Raw genomic sequence first — 18,992 nt, 5'->3', positions numbered from 1 at the left:
TCCATTAATATGCTAATTAGTTCTGCCTCCACTCACGCCAGCTCAGAGATTCACTCGGCCAACTTACTGAGGGAAACGCTGCACAAAGGTATCGGTCTTTACAACGTCGGATACATAACGGTAATTAATATGTTTAGCCTTTTGATTTACCATGTTATCAAACAGCTAATAATGTGTTGCTAATGTTACATAAACCATGTTCCCGTTTGCCATCTCAATCTGCCTTCTAACAATCAGAAATATTTTGAACACCTCAGAACATCAGTGGAGAAAGGCATATTTTTCAACGTAACATGGTAATATACATCATACACTTGCTATATTGCTAAATCTACCCGATTTTTCATATCAACAAAAAATAAACATTAAAAACTTGATTTTCACCACAGGGGGACTTAGATGCATTAACTAATAATGTTAACAATAAGACCATACTGCAAAGTGTTCGCAATATGATTATGCAAAAGGGAATGCATATACAGTATGTGGACAAATATCCTCTACGTTGAAAAATTGCTTACAGGAATTGTATCCTGGTAACTCTTTAGGAGAAAATAACTGTTCACATATAGATTTCATAGGGTGTGTGTTGTTAATCGCTGCCCTCCCTTTCAGTCCCACACACCATGTCTGCACCTTATCTTTAAAACAGCCATATTTTTAATGTTCTCCAGAGAGGTGGCCGCGGGACACGGTGGTGCTCTTCTGCAGTGTGGAGGATGCCAGACGCACTCAATAGACACGTATTGTAGCCCTGTCACTCTGAGCCTCTGGGCTTTCCCTGAAGTTACCATGGAAACGCGGCCCTCTGAGGGGAAACCACCCGTGAACGGACTCGTGAGGAGGGACAGTGTACACTGGTTATGTCAAAACTCAGACGCAGGTTTAACCACAGACGCAGCTGTACAAACAGCACTCTACACGGCTGTAAATATCAGCTGACGGTTGCTCTGGGACTCACCAGATGAAGTCGCGGCAGTGTGAGCAGTAGGTGGGCTGTCTCAGGTAGGTGGCCATGAACTTGTGCCCGTTGACTTGATGCACTCTCCTCCGGACAGCTCCCTGCCTCTTCCTGGGACGCATGCGTTCACGAAACACACGCTCCTCATTTTTGCAGCTTCCTGCTGCAAAACACACACAAATGCAAACAGAATTTAAAAAATGTAAACACTCAAAACCATTATGCAATAATGTGATATTGAATAATATTCAAATATATATATATATATACATTACAAATTTAAGCCCACCAATGTCTGAGACACTCAAGACTTACACAGCCTTAGGATGAAGACTCCAAACATATTAGTAGCCTTGAAAAAACTGTTTAATTCTACATGAGGGGTCACCATTTTGAAATCACATGACCAGTCGAATACTATTCACTTCATAACCCCCCTTATTTTCAGACACTTTTGTTAGATGAATAAATTAATCATGATGACAAACATACATTTGAGAGAGTATTTGTTAAGACCATGTTAGCCGTTTTTGTTAATATTTATACTAACGTAAAGTTAATAAGAAAAACCACAAAAGCAAACAGAGGATTAGCTTATTTCTTCTAAAGCTTAAAGTAGCTTTAAGCATTTCTTTCTAGACTACCTGATATCACTCAACTATGTGTCCTAAGATATCACATCTATGACAGACGCTACTGTTCAACAAATCAGAAGACTGATTGGTACTCTGTCGGCCACTAACAGTATTTGTAAGGGAATAGTTCACTCAAAAATGACAAATTTGTGACAATTTGTGACAATGGCAGATGGCAGATGCTCTCACTAGGAAAGGAAACAAGGGTAGAGCTCCACTCTTTCTCTCTCTTCTTCTCATTCTCTCTGTGGAGCATGAGAACTGTGATCACTCCTGAGTATTCCCTTATGTCAATGTATCCGTCTGCTGCAGTCACACTTCTCAGCCCTGAGAGAAAGAGAAGGATATAGGCTGGACTTGGAGTCACAAAATGACAAAGCAAGTTGTGTTAAACTGGAAGGCCGACAGTCATCTCCTGTTATTAATAAAGCCATTGTGTGTGTGTGTGTGTGTGTGTGTGTGTGTGTGTGTGTGTGTGTGTGTGTGTGTGTGTGTGTGTGTGTGTGTGTGTGTGTGTGTGTGTGTGTGTGTGTGTGTGTGTGTGTGTGTGTGTGTGTGTGTGTGTGTGTGTGTTTTAATGCTCTTTTTGCCAGCCGAAAAAGAAACAGAGCCAGGCAGCACTGCTGTGCATAGCTAAAAACCATTGACATCAACAGTAGAAGAGAAAGTGGTGGAGAACAAGCCTCTTCCTTTCAGACTAAACAATCAGCGATCCAAAACATGACGAATTTCATGCATAATTATATTAACATGCTTTTTATTAAAATTAAATCACATCATTTCAAGAGTTTAAAAACTCTTTATAGTTTCGCTTTTTTTTCCCTGAGAAACTCCAAACGAACTTCGGTTTGGCCTGCTTTTTTTGAAATTATGTCACACCAGTTCATTCTTCGAATTTGCTTGAAGTATATCAATGCCTTATACATATAATAAAATTTCTTGTAATTTTTCGTTAATAATAAAAGTTGTTCAGCTATTATAATTATTAATAGTAATATTTTCAGACCATTAGTCAACGAATATTCAGAAAAAACTGCTGATTGCTAAAACCCAGCTCAATAACATATTGTCAGTTCAAGTAATTTCAAGTTAATTTAGATTCAAATGTGACAGAACATGATAATATCCATTTAACTCATTAAACCATTCATTTATACCAGTTATAGACCTATTTAGGCTGATTTGCGCAACTGTTGTGAGCACGAGAAAAGTATTATCACAATGACAGGAAAATTATCATATTGATCAAAAGAACATGATAGACATTACTGCATTGACAAGCCAAACATAGCGAGGAGGAGGCATTTGACTTTGGGAGAACATGGGCCATTTGGTCTGGAATCATGACTAGTCTGATTCTACAACATTGCTTCAAACAATGACAATTGTTTACCCGACCAATGGAAGACAGATGGATAATTTAGAAAACCTGTTTGAAAACAGTTTATGTCTCAGTATAGGCACAGAAAGTACACAATAGCCCTGTAACACCTTTAAAACTGAAAGCTTTTAGGGTCTTTCATAGAGCTGCGAGATATTCAAGAAAAATACAATATTTGATCATGATAATAATAATTAAAGTCAGTTAAAATTATATTTAAAGTCCCCCTGTGGTAAAAATCTAATATTTAATATTGTTTATATTTCTATGTGGTGTTTTTAATATGCTTTAAGACAAACCATGTGTAAATTCATGTCAACACCTTTGCTTAGTGAAAAAAACCTATACCAAAATGTATTTAATGTATTTAAGACATTTATTTCATACTAAGTATACAAAACTATTAACAAATTTACTGACATATCACTTGAGACTTACTGATATAAATATTACAATTAAGCTTTATTTGGATTACTTCTTTATCGCACAATGCACATTTCTTAATATTAAGCCTAAATGTGTTTAATATCCCTATTAGTAAGGATAGTATGATCACTGTATAATTTAAATGCAAGATTTTTAAAGTGTACCTAAAGTGTAGTTTCAATAGTTCCATTTTAGCAAAATCGCATATACTTCATTATATCTTTAGTTGGACCCTAAGCACTATTTCTTATGGTGGCCGAGAGAGTTCAACGCGCTGCAACTGAATAAAACACATGCAAATTTACATTTATTCATTTAGCTGACGCTTTTATCCAAAGCGACTTACAATTGCTATATTTCAGAGGTCGCACGCCTCTGGAGCAACTAGGGGTTAAGTGTCTTGCTCAGAGACACATTGGTGTCGCACAGTGGATTCGAACCCGGGTCTCTCACACCAAAGGCATGTGTCTTATCCACTGCGCCATCACCACCCCGTGATCCAAATAGAAAAACACACGCAAATAAGAAAACATCTTTATCAGTTTCCCAACACATGTGTGCTCCAAATACTCACAACACAACCAAATACAGAAACATGCTGCAAAAGTTCATAACACAATCAAATACAGAAACGTGCTGCAAATAACACAGACCACAACGGAAATGTTTCCAGGGGACCTCAATAAGTGACGAAACCGGCTGGGACGTGATTATAGCTCAAAGTCTACTTTTTTATTTTTTTTAATTTTTTTTACTTTTTTTGTGTGCAAAACATAGAGATGACATGTTTATGACATACAACTTTGTAAAAAATATACAAAATGTATTAACAATACATTTAACAATACGGGGCATGAGTGTCGTGTCGTGCGCGATCGGTCTGGTGATGTCCAACTTCGTGGTCCAGGAGCGCCATCATTGGCTCAACATGGTTGATATGGCGGATGCGGTCAAGGTTCGGTTCCTGGTCTACCCAATTTCCCAAGTTGGGCTGGTTGGCGACACGGCGAAAAACTACGTCCAACTGTTCTCTGCAGCCCAAGCGCAGACGGAGGCCATCCGGCACATCCTGCCTGGCCTCTGCAGCAGCCTCCAGCCAGGCCTCAGCATGGAGCCGGCCGCAGTAGGGACGCCCAGCCCGCTCCAGGTGCTGCCAAGCAAGGTGGCAAGCGACAGCGAAAGCATTCTGGAGTGGGCCGCTCAGGGATGGAGAAGGATGCTCTTGGAGTTGGTCACCGATCCACTCTCTCCCCCCGGGTGAGGGCCGGGTGGGGTCTTCGTTTGTGTGTGTGTCTGTTCTGCCGCTAGCTCCCAAAAGAAGCGGAGCAAGCAGTACCCACACTTCAAAGAAAGTCTGTTCCTGAGTCCCAAGAGGGCCAGTCTGGCGGTGTGTGACCCTGTATAGCCTTACACCCCTCAGCCCAGGCAGTTTGGTGAGTTCGAGGACCCGGTCATCCGCCTTCTCACGCGCCCCCTGCCGCTAGTGGAGACGGATAAGTGTTGCACTGCACACTAACACCACACTCTCCACTTACTGCCCCACCTCAGGCTCGGCTATCCCGCTCAAGTCAGTGATGATCATCACATTAGGTGTTGAGCAGACGTGCTCCTGAAAATTCAGTGATATTTATCACACCTAGTGTTGAGCAGTGCTCCTGACTTGTGCGCGCATATCTTGTCCTGCTGGCGAAGGACTAGATATAGCCACTCCCTCCAGCCGGTATAAAGGCCAGTTGTTGTAAACTTGTTCTTCATGCTACTAGGTGGTGGGTCATGACCATCTTGGCCCAAGATGACATGTGCTTCAGATCTCTACCTTCCGCACCACAGGCCATCCTGTGTGTTGCATGTGAGGGTTTGAAGTATCAGTACAGAGTCTTTCCCTTCGAGTGCTCCATAGCCAGTTGGGTCTTCAGGTCAACTGGGAGCGAGCAATCTCGACCACGGGTTGAGTATCTCTCTTTCAGTTTTGGAGGTGGACTCGGTCCAATACGTCTCTCCAACGAGAGTGTGTTCAGCTGGTGTGTGTAGAAGTGAGGCTGGGTCCATATGTTGCGATCCCTATGGTTATCCCATATGTGCGTTCATCCATGGCATGGCTCCCTACGGCAAGCCCGTGTCTTCCCTCGGCAGAGTCTCTCTGCCGTCAATGTCGGCTGAGTCTCCCCCCTTCTTAGGCTGGAGCCACCCCAGTGACATTCCATATGTTGTATTGCCCGGTCTTTCGCCCAGTTCATATGTGTATTCTCCACGCCACCCCCCTTCGGGTAGGTTTGGCTTCCGCAGCATCCATTCCTTCCATGTACAGGGAACGCTTTCCCAGTGGTCCTGTGAGAACAGCAGTGACTTCTCTGGCCTAAGCCCTGTCCTTCCCCTCCTTAAAGGGCATCTTGCAGGTTAGAGGACCCAACGAGTGGCAATTTTGTGACAATTTTACTTCCGCATCTGAAAATGGGCGTGACGGACGTGACGTAACGGGCGGTAGAGCGGTCTATTCAAACAACATGAAAACAATGGATCGCAATGACATTTCGGACGCTGAGGAAATTGTTCATACTTACTCGTATGACGGGCCACAGCCATACAATTACGAGCCTGCTATGCTGCCAAGAGAGCAGGGACAGGCCAGGATTAATGTTAGACAAAACAACGGTCAGAGGAGACACACTGAGGTGTGTGTGAGGAGAACCAGTGGAGAACAGGGCAGGTGTCTTGGTGAGAGACCAGTGTTAGCTTATTTAGTTCGCTAACGAAATACACTGTGCTTACAGTATTGTACGGATTATTACCATCGTATATCAGTTAATAGTAACTGTTAAGATCCGATTTGTGTGTACATGCAGCTCTTTGGAAATGACGTTGCGTTGATGGAGGGGTTTGCATTTGCAATAGAGATCTTATTTAAATTGTATAACATGGAAATGTGTAGCTGATCAGGCGTATGTCATGCTCATTAATATCCGTCCAGACTGACGTTAAATTTAGCGGTTTCTCATTGAGAGATATTTTTATTCCTGATACACGTTTTTGTTCCATAGATGCATGTGTGGGAAATGCGAGGCAGTTCTTGCTTCGGCATCCCATGTTGAACTCCATCATATCGCCGGGATGATAATCCTCCGATCTAAAGTGAACGCTACACACGACCGCGTTTTTCGATGCCGATGCGGAAAAGAAATCCCGTCTCTTCACCTGCACAAACCGCACCCAGGCACGAAAGATAGATAGATTCGTCCTTTTTTTGTTAGGAAACCTGTTGACTCGATGTTCTGACAGGCAGGAATTTTTGCAACCTCCACAAACACAATAATTTACCATGACGATGATAAATTAAAATATGTCGTTTTAAAACATTTTAAATCCTGCATTAACTTTTCATATGGTATTTTCATACAAGGTTATGTATTAATTTAGATTTTTTTTTTTACCTGCAAGATGCCCTTTAGTTGCGGGGGCATAGGGAGGCTTTGTCTAGGCACTGTGAGGTGGCAGCTCTATTGGCGCTTTTAATGTTGGATCCCTTTCAGTCGATAACGTTGGACGTAGTCTACGTCTTCCTTCAACTCCCTGAAGGAAGGAACGGAGAACGTAGTCCCCTTGCCACTACTGCTGAACCACCGCTGACTCCGGGTTACGCTCGGCTCCTCAGCGAAATCAGGCACGTCAATTTCATTGGCTCATTCAATAGTACTCGAAGATGACTGGCTCCCTGGCGTGATCCCATTCAATCGACATAGACTACGTTCTCCGTTCCCTCCTTCAGGGAACGGTGGGTTGCATACGCAACCAGGACGTTACCTCAGTAAGTTGAGGGAGTGGATCTCTAGTGTGAGTGTGTGGAGGCGGGGCAAATTAGCATATTCATGGTTCCGCGTATACTAAATTAAGCAAAAGTGTCAGATAATTGCACACTGGACAAGTCATTCTGTACTAACATGCTGAAGGCGGCAGTAAAAAAGTGTAAATCGAATCACCATACAGCCAGAAGTTCACTTTAAGAATGAATAAAGTGACATAGATGAGATAGAAGTGTATGGGGCATAGAATAAGTAAAAATAAAAATCGCTAGTTTTTATCGCTAGCCACACTAACACGGTAGCATAAATGAGGGTCCCTAGCTGCAAACCAAAGCATTGAGAACTTTATAAGTATACAGCCATCTTTGGAAAACAGTCTCAACCAGTCGAACCACGAACGCCGTGCTACGTGCGCTGAACTGTGACTATCGACCAGGACGTAGCACGGCCAAAGATGGCAACTGCTTGTATACGCAAAATGTACTGTCTTTATAAAGTATCTTCTTATTAAACTGTCTGTACACTTACAAAGTTCTCAGTGCTTCGGTTTGCAGGTAGGGACCCTCATTTATGCTACCGTGTTAGTGTGGGGCTATTTTGAGCCGTGTTAGTGGTATTAACTAGCGATTTTTATTTTTACTTATTCTATGCCCCATATACTAGCGTTATATAAGATAATCTGTGGTTAATCTAAAACTAACATTAAACTGGGTACATTTACATTACTGGGTACATGATAATACATTCGATTATCATGAAAACGCATCCTAGAGAACGGTCGACTCATTACCCATGTTTTATTTAGCCCTAGGTTCATTTTTGGCCGGAATTGTCCTTTAATCTAGTTCGGTAGAAAATCAGTTTCTTCTGGAATTTTGTATATACTTTAGCTACTGCAGGTAACCTGAGTCCATGTGGATTACCTTGCAGTCATATTTACATAACAGTCGAATAACTGTTTATAGAGTTAATGTTAAGATGTACTGTAGGAAATATTTAATCTAGGATAACATAACTGATCACGTGATCTACATCAAACAACAAACACAGACAAAGAAAAACAATATGTTTTTTTTAAGCAAATTCTATGCTAATCTCTCATTAGTCAAAAATAGTTCCAGACCAATTTGCTGTGGGACAACTCATGATGATCAAACAAAAAAGAAATGTTGATAGCGCCTAGGAAACAGACTTTTAACATGTTTGTGGGAAATCAACTCACAAACACTTTACTTCTAAATGTCTCTACATAACAGAGATTAAAGTATTTAAACAATAAAAAATGATACACTTCACATTTAAAAACGCTCCACAGTGAGTTTGAGTCTAAATGAAGGGGATTAGATATGTGCAGCAGTTACAGGGCTGGTCCTGTTCTAATCACCATCTAAGGACAATGGACCAATGGCGCGTGTCTAGTCTTATAGGAGACTGAAGTGAGTCGGCCTCATATGCATCACCCACATCCTCCTCTCAACTGCTTGTAATGAAAGAGAGAGAGAAAGAGAGACAAGAAACAGATGTAGTAGCTCATACTATCTCAGTAGGATATGGCTGGTCATTTATCAGCTCTCACTCATTAACACTCAGTGAGGGTGAGAAGAACTCGGCACACAGAAGCCTTCAGATTTAAGATCATATAAAACCAAAGGTTATCTTATTTACATTCTTAAATGGGTCATAAATTGAGCAATAAAATTTTCCTTGATCTTTTGACATATGAGAAGTCACTGTACTATAAAAAATATCCTGCAAGTTTCAGAACTCAAAACTTCCTTGTTAGTCCTAAAAGCTTTTATTGAAACCAAGCTCAGAAAACGTCTAGTTTCGGATTCTGTCACATTATTACGTCATAGTGCAACGAAAGACTACTTCTGCACAAGATCAATGCCTATTTCTACATCATTGCCTCTTTAGCCCCACCCACCGATTCATGCATGTCATGTAATAGTAAATATGAGACAGATGCAAATACAGGAATACTCCAGCAACAAAACGATAGAGATGCCTTGAGGATTACAGGACATTTTGAAGTGCCAAGTTGTGGAAAAACAGTCTTTGCATTGCCATCCATGTGATCCTAACATTAAGAAAGTGTGGATGAACTTTATTTTGACAAAGTTCCAGTCAGATCGCATCAGTAAGACACTGTTCGTTTGTTTGCTTCATTTTACAATAGATTCATTTTTAAACTAGAAAATTCGAAGCAGGCTTTTCAGAGAGACTGAAAATAAAAATGATGCAGTGCACACTATTGGATCCGACAGCAATGTTGCAACACACAAGTGTCTCATTTAAGTCAAGTCAAATTTATTTGTAAAGCACTTTTCACAATGCACATTGTTTCAAAGGAGCTTTACAGAAAAACATGATATTAATGTTTATAATACCTTAATGGGCCCTATTTTAACGATCTGAAACGCAAGTGTCAAAGCGCAAAGCGCAAGTAACTTTGTGGGCGGATCCCGGCGCTGTTGCTATTTTCCCGGCGGGATAAATGCCTCTTGCGCCTGGCGCAACTCTAAAAGGAGTTGGTCTGAAGTAGCTTCATTATTCACAGGTGTGGTTTGGGCGTAACGGGAAACAAACCAATAAGAGCTTTATATCACATTCCCTTTAAGAGCATGATGAACGAGGTGCGCTTGTTCCATGGCGCAATACTATTATAACGGCGCATTTACCAGGCGCAAAAGATAAAAAGATAGCGAAAAAAGAAACCAGAGTTAACCCCGAGTCGCACCTCACTTTTCCCAAGCATTTCCCATTTCACAGGACTTTAAAACAGGACAGCAGGCCCAGTGCAATTAAAAGTGCACTCATATATCAGAGCAGCTCAATGGAGTTTTTGACCAAAAGCAGTGTTTTAATTACTTTTATTTACTCAAGTGAAAACATGCTCAGTGATCAGTCTTTAAAGAACTACAAGTGTCAAACAACTATAAAATCAGAATTCGACCACTTCAGGTAACAGGTTTCAGGATATTGGTTGTAATTAAAAGAGACATATAGTTCACCCAAGAAAGAAAATTCTGTCATTAATTACTCAACCTCATGTCGTTCCAAAGCCGTTAGACTCGTGTTCATCTTCGGAACACAAATGGGGATTTTTTTGATGAATTTGGAGACCTGTCTGTCCTTCCATTAACAGCTACACAACTGACACTTTAACAACAACTTCTTCTTCTTATGTTTTTTATTGGCGGTTGGCAAACCATGACACTTTAACGCTTCAAAAAGTTCATTAAGAGATCGTAAAAGTAATCCACTTATCATGTTCAGCTGTGCACTCATGATTCATCATCACCTGTATATATGTTCAGTTTTCTGTCAGTTTAGTGTTCGGTGTCATCTATAGTGGATGTGTTTTATGTTGCTCTGTTCCTGTTTAGAATACCCATTGGATTTATTAAATATTATCTATTTTCCTTCATCTTCATCTTCGTGTGTGTTTATACAACCACCCCCATGACAGAACACTGGACCAACAAAAGTAAATGCGTGTAGTTTGTGAGATTTTCTTTTATTTTTTCCGTGTTCAGTATTTTTGTTCTGTTGTCACCCCTGCTAGCATTATGGACTTTCCAGAAGTTAAACTCTTGTGCCTTGAGCAGGGAGAATGCTCCCTCGAGGAACATTTAAAGGAGTTTTTGGATCTCGCCCATAAAACCACCTTCCCAGACGACTGCCGATCTCAACGCCGCCACACGTGCACTGTTGTCCGGGTAGGTTCCTCGAGGGAGCTTTGCGACATATATGGAGTGGGTGCTCCCCATCCAGTGCCCAGCTAGAACCACACAGACGACAAGGATCGGCGGCCTGAGTGGAACAGAGACAGCCGCGATGTACTAGCCCAAGCCCCCAAGTGCGACCGAGGATCACATCAGTCTGTCTTCTGCCGATCTCGCTGGCCCTGCCCAGCCCCCCTCTCCCACTACCTCTCCAGACAATATCAAATGCTCTATTTTTTTGCATTGGTCTTCAGTCTTTTCCTCAGTCTACAGCCATTAGTGCCACCCAGTTATCACTGTCTCCGTAGCGAGGAACCACCTCGAACCTATTGGGAGCTCCATCCCCTCCTGGGCATTAGGAGCCCAAGGCTCCGCCCCCAGCCTCTGTGCGCTACCCTCTGCCTCGACCCATCACCCTGGCTCCTGCGCCTGTGCTCCTTTCACCCTCGACCTCAGCCGGACGCCCGCCGGCACGTCGGCACCACCTGTCAGACATCGCTTCGCCTCCACTGTGGACCTGCAGACCGTTCGCTGCTCTCTGGTCCTCCACTCTTTTTGGCTGCAGCTTGCTCCACCCTACCTCTGACTCCCCCTCCACCCTCGGTCGCTCCAACTTGCGCTCAGAACTCAGAATCACATCCTCGTTCTGAGTAGGTCACCGCTGCGGCCGCCTAGATTTCCGTCATCTGTCCACCACCTCGGCTCATCGGCTGTACGATGGGCTCCATCTCGTCGTTATTGTCTCCTTTCATCCCCATGGCTCTTCCCTCCATCAACGCCGCCATGGGATACTCCCCTGGCCGATGCCTGGATGAACAACCAGATTCCCCTGGTCAAAGAAGACTTGAAATCTTGTGACTTCAGAAGACTTGGAATATAGAGTGTAATTTAAATGGATTGTTCTTATGATGTTTTTTATTAGAGTTAGACAGTAGAAATCACCATCCACTGTCGTTGTATGAAAACAGAGAAGCTCAGACATTCTGCAAAACATCTCCTTTTTTTGTTTGAAACAATCTATATTGTTAAAAGTGTTAAATAAATTAAGGTGACTTGAAGAAAGAAAATACAATTTTCAGTTTTTGGAGAGTTAATCTTTTAATAATTCACCTTCATCCAGAAGGTGAATTATTAAAAGATTAACTCTCCAAAAACTGAAAATTGTATTTTCTTTCTTGCATGTGAGAGAAGGTAAAAGAGAGATGAAACATCTGTATATGATTAATGGACTGCAGGTAAACTTCAAAGTTGTCTGAAAGTCCCAGTGAGATCAAATAAAATCAAACCAGGGGACACTAAAGAGGTGACATAAAACAAGAGTACAAACAAAGCCTGCAAACACAGCAGGGAGGCACGTGACTGAGGGTGTATTTAAGTGAGCTGTCAGGTGGAGTACAGGTGGAGTAAGTGTGCACACTCAGCAAACCCTCATACACTAAACCTGCTTTTAAAAAGGATATGTGTATTGTCCCACAACAAAACAAAAAATAACAAATAAATATAGACAAATCTGCATCCAGAAATTTAACTTTTCAGGTATTCATCATCCTGATACAGATATAAAAGCTGAGCAGTCAGTTGACTAAACAAATTGTTTAGTCTATCCGGGAACACTGCCAGTCCATTAAAGAGACACTAAAGACATTTAGGCTATTCCTGTCAGGACCACTATTGTTAAATACGATTGGCAATTGCATACAGTTGGGATTGGCGGTATGGTTCTGTTCTGGTCAAGAACTCCCTGCGCATCCATGCAGCCTAGCATGGATAAAAGCGGGGAGAGCAGCAATAATCCCCCTTAAACATAACCAACATGATTGTATTGCAGATATCATTAATTCAAGATTTTAAAGTGCAACATAATTTGAGAATTTATTTTGATTCAAGGCGAATCAGAATGCCATGCTGACTGGACGAGAGGAGGAGCTGAGGATGGAGGAGGGTAATTATCTCCTGAGAAACACAATAGCTGCTGATAATACTGAAGGAGCTTATATATAGGCGTCGTATTGCTATAGACGTGGATCAGCTGAGCTTCAGCTGATGCGAGCTTGACTAACGTGACCTGCCAGAATTGCTTAAATGCTTAAGTTACAAAAAAAGATTTCTATTTTAAATAAATTCTGTTCACCAAACTTTGATCATAAAAGAATCCTGAAAAAAGTATACCAGTTTCTACAAAAATATTAAGTAGCACTACCGTTTTCTACATAATAATAAATGTTTCTTGAGCAGCAAATCAGCATATTAGAATGATTTCTGAATGATCATGTGACACTAAAGACTGGGGTAATTATGCTGCTTTGAATCACAGGAATATATTATATTTTAAGCTATATTCAAACAGAAAACAGTTATTTAAAATTGTAATAATATTTCACAATATTACTATTTTTACTGTATTTTTATCAATAGATAAGCATAAGTGAGTTTTTTTTTAAACTAAAAAAAACAACCTCAAACTTTTTAACTGTAATGCATCTACATACAGTATATGTGCATTTTTTGTTTTTTTTTTATATGCTAGCCAATTAAAACATCAAAACTTCTAGTTAAACTAGTGTGTCATACTAATCAAAGTTGGTTGCTGGTCGATTAGTCACCCATTGTGATTCATCCCTTTGTTGAAAGCTACAGGTGTTACCAAGTCTCTCAATCTAAAATCCAAAACAGACAGCAGCTGGATTACTATGAGAGAGACATTATGGCCATCTTTTTATTATCTTTCAATCCCCAATTGTGAACGACTTCAGTCACTTGCCACTTCTTTCTGAGTTTCGTTTACAAAAGATCTCTTTTTAAAATCAAGACCATTGAACGCTACTTCCCCCTCTCTGACTTTTCAGGCGATGAAGATTTCACATAAAGAGATTAGATAACACACACTCACGCTCACACACACACTGCAGCGTACATCTGGAATGCATAATGACTCAGAACTTTCGATACTAAACATGAGCTGGCAGAGAGAAAGGACATGTCTGTTTTTCTTACATTCAGTACAGAAACACAGAGTAAAAGAGGCAGAAAAGCTCCCTGAAGATCTATCATTTAAAAAATTCAGATTAAGTGAACTGAGAAAATCTACAAGCCAGATCATGTTAACTGAATTATGTATTCTGCATTATTTTAAATAAATTAAAAAAACATTATAGCTGTAACACCGCAAGTCATTGCATCTCATTCATATCTGGATGTAAAATGCATACAAAAGTTTTTTTGTTTTTTTTATGAAGAGTTGATGATTCATTAATAAGATCTTGCTAAAAATGTATTGTTAATTGACAACAAAATTTTGAACCAACTGAAACTACATGTACACAAAAATCACATTCTCCGGATGGCTGTAATGTGTATATACTGTTCTGTGTGTTCTGTTTTGGTTTCGTTTTGTCTCTGTTTGCTCAGTTTCAGTTTGCCTGAGTTCCTAGTTAGTTTTCCTGGCTGTTTATTAGTTTCCACACATCTGTTTCTGTTCTCCTTGATTATGTTTCATGTGTATTTAAGCCTGGAGTTATTTCTGCTCAGTGTCCGGTACCGTCAGTTTTGATGTGGTTGAGTTAGGTTCTTCTCCTGCGAACTTCTCAGTGTTCTGTTTTTGGATTTTTTTAGAGACTGTTTTTGTTCCCTATTCCTTTTGTTGTGTGCTTCATCATTACAGCCATACTGGATGATTACAGCCATACAATTGGCCTTAAAAAGCAATTTGTTATGCATTTTTTTTTAAATTTACTAGAAATGTAATGTAATAAATAAGTGACTCTACAAAAGTTTAGGAGCACCTGTTTTGAATCCGGCTGAAATGCTGCATTATGCGCACAAAAATGCGCAACTTATGATTGGTGAATGAGGCCAGTTGTTTCAAAGTCTATTTATAGCAACAGAAATGTTAGTGCTAATTCTCACATGCAATTTTTCTGTTAAGACCGATGCATAAAAAAACTGCAGACAGGCTATGGTATCAATATCCAGCTAAATGTATTGCGGCCACGGATCAAAAAATAATAAGCGTGATTCAAAAATGTAAAAACACATATATGTAACAAGGTTAGATGTTGTGGGAAGAAGGAGGCGGGAACCGGCGAACGTTCAAACACATTTTAATACCAAAAATAAAACAAATACAAAACGAAAGTAAAAGACAGCAGTCGTCCGTGAGGGGCTGCTGTCTTTTACTTTGGTTTTGTATCTGGTTTATTTTTGGTTTTATTTTTGGTTTTATTTCACATTTAAAGGAGCTGTATGTAAGAAATGTATTTCAATTAATCATAAAATGGCCCTGATATGTCACTAGACATTAAGGAATCATGTTCATTTCAAATACTTATATCACTGACAACAATAGTCTGGCCAGGATATTGTCATTTAAAAAGTGAAGTTGCAGCCCTCAACTGATGTTGATGTTGTCATGTTGTGTTTTGGTCTGATGCGCCACACTCCACCTACATTTATTCATTTTTTTCATTTTTTTCTCCACCTATCTACCAATCACCAAGTCAGTAGTGTTGCGGCATCTGGGTTGCCACCTCTGCTCTAGTTATCACAGCTGCAGCTACAAACGTGTCGGAATCGGATAAAAAAATGTCTAACGTTGCAAAACCAAAAAAAACTCCTTATGAATCCGAAATACTTCGTGACAAAGTCTGAAATAAAACAAGGATCTGTATAGGAGATGCCTTTGAAAGATGGATACGGCTGAAAACGGAGAAGAATTTCTGGACAGGTAACTAAGATTCATCTATGTTTGGCTAACTTGTACTTAATGTAAATGGACATTTCAAATATTCATGACAGTCGAACAAAGTTATGCATGTTCTTGCAAAGTAAGTTACGTTAGCTCCTATGGAGGAGGTGGGTCATCGAATTGAAAAGGTAAGGAATTGTTTGGGTAATAAATACGGTGAGTCGTCATTACTAACATCAGCAATGCATTATCAGAGCCCGTTTCTCTGTCATTATGATGAGACGCTGAGGACAACAACATTAACACGCCCATTATTGTTTATCATGCAAGTTCTACAGCCAAAAATAATAGAATGACACGTAATCTTTCACATCACATATTTTAGCGGCATGGATGTGTACTGCAGGGTAAGTAAAAAAATACAGCTGGTCGCTTTCACTTATAGCGTCAGCTAAATGAATAGCTGTATCTTTGATATCGGTTACACACAGTGACAGTGGCTTGTGCTTGTACTTACGTTAATGACAGATACCTACCGTTACAAGTTAGACTAACAGCTACTGTTCTAAAAATGTACCGTCACATACGAGCGTACATCTTTACGATTATATTTGCCTAATCGCCATTAGTATATTTTTGCGATATATAATTACTTTGCAAAACATCTCTCATTTGAAGCATAAAGATAATTAAAAGAAAAAGCTTCTTGTAGCAGCCTACGTTCCTGCTGGATCCTGCAGCCTATCTGGCAACTTCGAGTCAGTCAACCTTGCTCTTCCAAATGTTGCAGTTCAAGTTTAATGTAAATTAGGGCGGGCTTAAGCATCACCATTGGTCCACTAGTTCTAGATGACAGCTCCTCCTCTACCCAATCAATCGAACAGTGGAGTTGACGTCACCCCAATGCAACTCATAGCTACTGATGCTGTGTTTAAAGTTTTTATTCATGCTTGTTTTTGTTTTTTTTGATTCACACTTATTATATTTTGAGCGTGACCACGTATTTTGCTATTCTGATGATTTTGCATTATTATTTCAGTTCATTTTCAGTGCAATATATTTTTACATGTGTTTTTAAATTTTTGAATCACGCTTAGTATTTTTTGATCCGTGATCAATACTTTTGGCAGGATATTGATCCCATAACAGGCTTTTGAAAAATTCACTTTCTGACAGGTGGCAGAAATACAACTCATCGTAACAAAAAAAATATAATTTAGTGTTAGTCTGAACAAACACTAACACAGCACTTTGTGTAAACAGGCCTTCAATTTCAGTGTCAAAATCTCACGGCATCTGCCACTAAACTGTGAATTTAGTTTTAGTGACTTAATGTGAGAAATATTACACATACTTGTCATCACATGGAGAAAAACATGTTTAGGCACCCTACATAAATATCTGTTATTTTCATGAATAAAAAATTCCTGACTTGAAGGTCAGCGCAAATATTTTATTGTTTGTATCATTTTTTAAATGTGATATTGCCATTCCTAATAAAGCTACCAGCCAACGGGTGAGTAACATCAACAGAGAATTTTTCCTAGCACTTGGTGGGTGTTAATTTTGGACTGTCTGTGCACTGAATGCAAATTACTGTCTGCAGTATTGATTATTACGCAGTTGCACGCAGCAGTGCTAGGCAATAATGATGAGCACAGGCAGATTCAGAGCAGAAATGGCTATATTTCTCACTGGGGTATGACCTGATTGAAAGATCATCATGATGGACTGTGAACTGCTGTCTTTTTCTGACTCCTGTGTGACTCACTTGCACTTGTGTCTCCAGCCCGTCTCCGGTCGGGTGCCTTAGTATTCAGCGTGTGTGTGTGTGTGTGTGTGTGTGTGTGTGTGTGTGTGTGTGTGTGTGTGTGTGTGTGTGTGTGTGTGTGTGTGTGTGTGTTTTTGTGAGGGCCGCTGATGTTAAGCAGGACTGACGCAAGGCAGTCAGCCAGCCAGCCTCCTTAAACACACACACACACACACACACACACACACACACACACACACACACACACACACACACACACACACACACACACACACACACACACACACACACACACACACACACACACACACACACACACACACACACACACAGTTACTTCTGTGGAACTCTGCAACTCCTGCCTTCATATTGACATTTGAATATTTTTGCTTAGTTTATTTTTCCTGAAACAATTATTCTCAAATTTTTTCATTTGATGTTTACATTTTTTTTCTCCAGAGAAAAACTGTTGCTTTGAGGTTGCTCTTTCAAACAGTTCCAGTTCTGTTTGGAGACACCTAAAACAAATTTATTATTATTTTTAATACACTCAAAAACATATTTAGGCCTAAATTTAACAGGCTCATGAAATGGAAAATCTAAATGTTCTTGATATTTACACATGCAAGAGATCACTCTACGATAAACACAAAGTTTCAGAACTCAAAACTAACAGTTTTAAAATATAAATATAATTTTCAATCCTTCGAAACACCCAGATTTGAATTCAAGAAGAATCCTAATGTCAACACATGTCTGTCCATCAATCACAAGAGCGATAGTGCTGTTGGATAAAGATGTCAAGTAAGACCGTCAAACTCAGACTTTGTTCTGTCAGTGGATGTAAAGAAACGTCCCGGGTTACGTATGTAACCCTAGTTCCCCGAAGGGACGGACGCTGCGTGAAATCGCAGTGGGAACGCCCTCAGCGTGACGCGTCTGAAGCATGAATGAAATCAGTCAATGGAGAGAATGAGCGTACGGCGAGTGACGTCATCGACCAGGAAGCTATAAATATCCCCTGAGTACACAATACGCCAGCTTAAAAGTTACTGAAGCAGCGACCCAAGGGGATGCCGAGAGTATGGCAGGACACGCAGCGTCCGTCCCTTCGGGGAACTAGGGTTACATACGTAACCCGGGACGTTCCCCTTCAGGGACTACCGCTGCGTGAAATCGCAGTGGGAACGCAATACCCACATCCCCATACGACCAAATCCCCATCGTGTGTCATTAGGAGACACAAACCGACGAGAGAACCTGAGCCCCGGGAGTGGAGCTAAGATCGAGGGAATAAAATCTAACGAAAGTGTGCGGTGAGGACCAGCCTGCCGCATCACAAACGTCCTGAAGAGAAGCTCCTGAAAGAAGAGCTGTAGAAGCAGCCATACTCCGGGTGGAATGAGCCCTTACAGCCAAAGTGAAGGCTGATGGGCCGAACCATAAGCAAGTGGGATGGCCTCGACCACCCACTTGCTCATCCTTTTTCTAGATGCAGGACACCCTTTCTTAGGTGACCCAAACAGACAAACATTTGTTCCGATCTCCTCCACAGGGCAGCTCTGTGGACGTAAGCATCAAAACCCAAACTGGGCACAGCAAATTAATT

General features: G+C 40.7%; 1 protein-coding gene across 2 annotated transcripts in view; it reads right to left on the bottom strand.

Moving 5' to 3' along the window:
* prkceb (protein kinase C, epsilon b) overlaps positions 1-18,992 on the bottom strand; it is a 144,713-nt gene that overhangs the window by 69,648 nt on the left and 56,073 nt on the right. For both annotated transcript variants that reach the window (XM_077236384.1, XM_077236385.1), the window contains exon 3: positions 962-1,124. In XM_077236384.1, coding sequence (XP_077092499.1) covers positions 962-1,124 — 163 coding nt within the window. The remainder of the gene's footprint in view (positions 1-961; positions 1,125-18,992) is intronic.

The sequence above is a fragment of the Siphateles boraxobius genome, unplaced genomic scaffold (assembly GCF_051911475.1).
Source record: "Siphateles boraxobius isolate OS27281-9 unplaced genomic scaffold, OSU_SipBor_1 20, whole genome shotgun sequence".
NCBI lineage: Eukaryota > Metazoa > Chordata > Actinopteri > Cypriniformes > Leuciscidae > Siphateles > Siphateles boraxobius.
The sequence above is the reverse complement of the archived record's forward strand: the minus strand, read 5'-3'. Positions and strand labels throughout refer to the sequence as shown.